At 58.1% G+C, this 5377-nt stretch overlaps 1 protein-coding gene across 1 annotated transcript; it reads left to right on the forward strand.

Annotated features, from left to right (window-relative positions):
- The first annotated feature begins 507 nt into the window (after window positions 1-507).
- LOC123060450 (FCS-Like Zinc finger 10) lies at window positions 508-2928 on the forward strand. The gene is made up of 3 exons (XM_044483175.1): window positions 508-845; window positions 1013-1934; window positions 2213-2928. Exons 2-3 carry the CDS (start codon window positions 1030-1032, stop codon window positions 2367-2369), a joined length of 1062 nt encoding a protein of 353 aa, XP_044339110.1. The 5' UTR covers window positions 508-845; window positions 1013-1029; the 3' UTR covers window positions 2370-2928.
- The last annotated feature ends 2449 nt before the right edge of the window (window positions 2929-5377 follow it).

Raw genomic sequence — 5377 nt, forward strand, 5'->3', positions numbered from 1 at the left:
AATTGGAAGTTTGGAACGGCAATCAGCTCAAATATACGTAAAGAAAATTCAGAAAACGGGCCTAGGTGCAATGAATCCAAGGCTTCGTAACATTACATCTTTCGCCTCTAGACTAGACAAGGAACACACGGAGAAGACATACAGTACTACGTACGTACGTATGAGAAAATGTTGATCCTACACCACCCACGTAAATTGGAAATACCGCCGTGTACCAAATCACTGTACATTTTTGGCACCCGGCCAGGGGTGAAGTGACGGGGCTAGCGCTGTAGTATTGAAGCGATCGTCCTCTGGAAGGGTATGCATGCGTACGTAGGGCCAGGGCGTATTTGTACGCGTACGGAGGACGAGCACAGTACACTGTGAAAATTGTTGCGTCTGCGTCCGTCCCGTCCCGTTCCGTTGTCTGACACCCCCATGAATGGCGACGCCAACTCCAACGGGCGCCCGTTGGTTGCTGCATTTCACAAGCCACCACTCGCCACCCCTCTCTCTCTCTCTGATTTTGATGCATGCGGAAGTGACGCACGCAGAGTAGGAGTAGGAGTATAGAGTGGTGGTAGGGAGGGAGGGAGGAGTAGGAGCAGTACAGTGCGGTTTGGCTGCGACTGTGCCCCCCTCCGTCCGTCCCCTAGCTCGCCTGCTTTTCTCTCACCCTCCCTCCGCCCCCCTCTTCATCACTCCCCCTCCCTCGTCTCTCTCGCCGGGCCATTCCTCTTTGCAGAGCGCGTGCGTCGGAGAGAGACGGAGAGAGAGATATTCCTGCTGGTGGAGAGAGTACGTGCCTAGCAGCAGGAGTAGCAGGGAGCAGGCGGCAGAAGCAGAAGAGGAAAACGAGAAAGGTGAGGGCGGTGGTGCTGGTGCTGGTGATGGCGGTGGGGGTGGCTGCTTCCGTCGTTTCTTTCTTTCTTGTTGATGGGAGTGACGCCGGGATGCGAGGAGGACGTGTTGCGGATTTGTGATCTTCTTCTTTCGTGTCCTTGAATCTCAAACAATCCCCCGGTTTCAGGCGGTTGGCGGCCGGCGATGCTACGGAGGATGGTGTCCGACCAGGGCCCGGGCTCCGCCGGAGGCAGCGGAGGAGACGCCAGGCCCCGCGGCGGCGGCGGCGGGGGCGCGCTGTTCGCCGTGCCGAGGCTGTTCATCGGGCTCGCGGCCGCCAAGCGCGCGCCGGACGAGTCGGAGCGGAGCCCGACGTCGCCGCTCGACCCCAAGGCGCTGCTGCTCCGCTCGCCGCGCTCGCCGAGGACCTGGGACGCCGAGCCGGTGGGGCTCGGCCTCGTGGTGGACGTCGCCCTCGCGGCCGGCGCCGACGCCGCCGCCGCCAAGACCTGCGTGCTCAGCCCGCGCCTGCGCCTCAGGACGCACGGCTGCGCCGGCTCCACCGCCAAGGGCTGCGGCGGGGGCGGCCACTCGCAGCCGGAGCTCGGCGGCAAGACCATCTCCTGCCCGGCCTCGGCCACCGCCGGCATGTCGGTGCCCTGCAGCAGGTTCTTCCACGAGGATCTCAAGTCTGGTCCGGAGGCCGGGCAGCCGGACGGCGCCCACTCCGGCGCCAAGCGGCATTGCTTCCACCTCGGCGAGCTCCCGGGGCCGGGGTCCCTGCCGGCGTCGATCGCCGGCGGCCCCCGGCGGTTCGTCGGGTCCGTCTCGGCGAGCGAGGTGGAGCAGTCGGAGGACTACACCTGCATCATTGCCCGCGGCCCCAACCCCAAGACGACCCACATCTTCGGGGACTGCATTCTGGAGCCCCAGACGACGGTCGGGAAGAGCGACGAGGCCGCCGTGGAACCCAAGGACGGAGCTTCCGCCAAGTCCTACCTGGTGGTCAAGCGCGCCACCGAGGCCGCCGCCGGCCCGGGCGAGGACTTCCTGAGCTCCTGCTTCACCTGCACGAAGAAGCTGGAGGGGAACGACATTTACATCTACCGGTACGCCCAGTCTTTCAGTCTCAAGAAAGATACTCCAATAATTACACCTGAAAGAACAGTCTATCCAACCAATAATTGCGGCATTTGTTCGCCTATGAGCATCCCATATTCTTTTGGGGAACAAATCCTGTGAAAACTCGGAACATTTCTTTGGCAATCCAAAGAAAATGAAGTGCCACTTGAACTGAATGAATTACACCAACTGTTCTTTCTTTCTAAGCATCTTCAGAAAGAAATTCATACTAAGCAAGCTGATTTGTTGTGCGTCAACATTGCAGTGGGGAGAAGGCATTCTGCAGCGCCGAGTGCCGGGACCAGGAGATCATGATCGAAGAGGAAGCCGAGAAATGCATGGCCACGGGAGGCTCCCCTCGCTCCTCCTGCTCGTCCCTGCACGAGGACATCTTCATGGCCGGCATGATGGTGGCGACATGACCCCCCGCGACGATGGCCCGACCGAGATGCCGTCTTCTTCGCCTCGACAAGCACGCACGCACTCAATTTTTCCCCTTGCTAGCTACAACCAGGGGATGGGGGTGATCAGTTCACAGATCAATCGATCCATCACCAGTGCGTGCACATTGCCGTTGCTGTTTTTGATTCAGCAGCTGAAGAGGAGTCGACGAGGAAGAAGGAGCGGCGTTCTTGGCGGGTCATTGTCACTTGTGGGGGTTGGATCAGCCGAGCTGATCAGCTGAGCTGCTGCTGCCATTTTTACCAGCCCTGGGAAACTTACTCGCAGGGATCTGAGTTTTTTTCCCTTTAGGAACGAGATGAAAAAAAAGAGGTGGCCTGCCTGCTGGCCTTTGGTCCTGTAGTTTTAATCTCAAGGCTGCCTGCGTGCATGCAGGCCAGAGCCACCCATCCTTTTCTTCTTCTTCTTCTTCTTCTTTTTTCGTTTGCTCCTGCTGGCAGCAGTGACCATGTCTGCACATTTGCTACTACACCACTGTGTGTGAGAGATAATGACATTGAGCTGCTTTGCTTTGGGTCATCTCCATCTCCATCTCCGTTCCTCTTTTCTTTTACTTTGAGCAGCAGCAGCAGCAGCAGCACTGATGATGATGATGGCTGAGGACGACGATGATGGACGGGACATGATAGTGATGATGAGTGTTTAACTGACCTGATTTGCCTGCTCCACTCACCAGAACTAAAGGCATCTTTTTCCTCCATGGCCTACCAAACCCTAGCCCTAGCCAGGCCTAGATAATAATGCTGCGAGATGCCTCCCACTGCAGTCTTTGAGTAACTCATGCCTGCCTCCAGCCAAGTGATCAACTCCACTGATCAAGCCAGACCACCACACTAAAAGCAGAATGTAAGGCCAACTCCACCGCGCGATCCTATCCTGTCCGGCCCCGTCCGTTTAAGGTAAAAGGGACAAAAAAGGCGGCCCAGCGTGCGGGAGCAAACGGACTTTTGTTCGCTTTGTGTCCGCTTTCGACCCATCCCCGGCCCAAACTTGCGCCGGTTTTGGGGTAAAACGGACAGCGCGCGGACGGGCGGGACGCGCGCGCTTGTCCTCCCCTGGCCCGCCTGTCGGTGGGAGAAACCAAAAACCCCCCGACGGCCATTTGGCGCCATTTCCCTCAAACCCTCCCACGTCCCTCCCGCCCCCTCCCCCCCTCTCTCCCCCGTCCATGGCCGACGCCCCGCCGAGTTCCGGTGGCCTGACCGTCGACCCGACCGCAAAGGTGAAGAAGAAGGCGCCAAGGAAGCCGCGGTCGGAGTACACGCCGGAGGAGATCGCCAAGTTGGACGTGGAATCGGCGAACAGGAGGGAACGGAGAGCGGCCGTCAAGATAAATGCCGCCGCGGCCAAGTTCGCCGCCCAGCGCGAGGAGCTGGAGGCCGCGCGGTGCAAGGCCGCTGCCGACGAGAAGGAGGACCTCGTCAACAAAGCGCACACCATCGTCATGCTTGGCATGGGCCGTCCGACGGGGTTCCATGCAGCGACCGTCGGCCCGGCGAGCACAGGCTCGTCGGTCGCCCGGCCTACGCACAGCCAGTCGCCGACGTCGCGCGCCGCACCCATGTCGCCCGGCTTTCCTCCACCCAGGCACGACGGCCAGACCCGTTTCTCGGCGTCGCTGGACGTGGGCTTGTTCGCGCCGTCCACACCACGCCCCGCGGCCGTCATCGACCTCAACGTGACGCCTAGGTCCAGCAGCGGCGGGCAACCTTCCGTCGAGATGCAAAGAAAGCAGGCGCGTGCACCGTTCACGGGCACCATGCCGGCCCCCTGCGTGTTGTTTGACGAAATGCCAACCTCAACGCCGACGGTGGACGACCCCTTCTACAACCAGTACATGGAGGACATGATCTTCCAGGGTGGGCATGGCTGTGCCTACGACCCCGATGAGACCCAAAGTCAGGATGGCCGCGCCCAGTACGTGCCCGATGAAGAGGCCGACGACCGTGCTGACTACGACCATGGTGATTCGTGGCATGAAGACGATGACATCTATGTCGAAGGTGAAGATGAAGATGAAGCCAATGATGTTGATATTAGTGGCGCTCCATTGTTCATAGACGAGCTCACCCAAAGAGCGGAAGCACAAAAGAAGCGGAAGAGCATTCGCACCAGTTCATATACACAAGATGAGGACAAGTTGATTTGCCAATGTTGGATGGAGATTAGCCAAGATCCAAGGACCGACGCGCAACAAAAGGGCATTGTTTTTTGGACGAGAGTTCACAAAACATTCCATGAAAGGAAGATGTTTGAGCCCTACCAAATTACAAGCAACCGTGGCATCGGTTCGATTCAAAAAAGATGATTGTTCATCCAACAAGAGTGCAACAAGTATTGTGCCGCACTTGAGAGCGTTGAAGCACGGCCCGTGAGTGGTCTCAGCGTTGGAGACATGGTATGCTCTTCTCTTTCTAGCCCTTGCTACGGCCATGAGACTTCGGCCGTGTATATGTTTGCATGTTCACTTGTTGTTGATCATGTGGTGTAGGCATTTCAATCTTTGGAGGCATTCAAGGCCCGGCACAATAACAAGCCATTCACTCTTACGCATTGTTGGACGATCATCAACAATTGCCCTAAGTTCAAGGATCAATACCGTGAACTTTAAAGGAATAGAGGTAATAAGACGGCCAAGTTCGCCGGAGGTGGGGATGGCGAGGCGTTGAAGAGGCCGAGGGGCAAGACCAACTCAAAGGTGGACGACATACGTGACGCCTCATCCATGGCCTTGCATGAGACTTTGCATGGCATGATGTCACATAAGGATGTGAGGGACGAGAAGAAGCGGCAAAGCAAGGACGAGCAAATGAAGCAATACCTAGACCTCCAACGATAGAAGCTTGAGATGGAGGAGGCGGCCAAGAAGAGGAAGATAGACATGGAGGAGGCGGCCCGGCAAAGGCAGCTCGACATGGAAGAGGCCGCCCGGCAAAGGCAGCTCGACATCGAGGCCGACAACGTCAAG

This window comes from Triticum aestivum, chromosome 3A (assembly GCF_018294505.1).
Source record: "Triticum aestivum cultivar Chinese Spring chromosome 3A, IWGSC CS RefSeq v2.1, whole genome shotgun sequence".
Classification (NCBI taxonomy): domain Eukaryota; kingdom Viridiplantae; phylum Streptophyta; class Magnoliopsida; order Poales; family Poaceae; genus Triticum; species Triticum aestivum.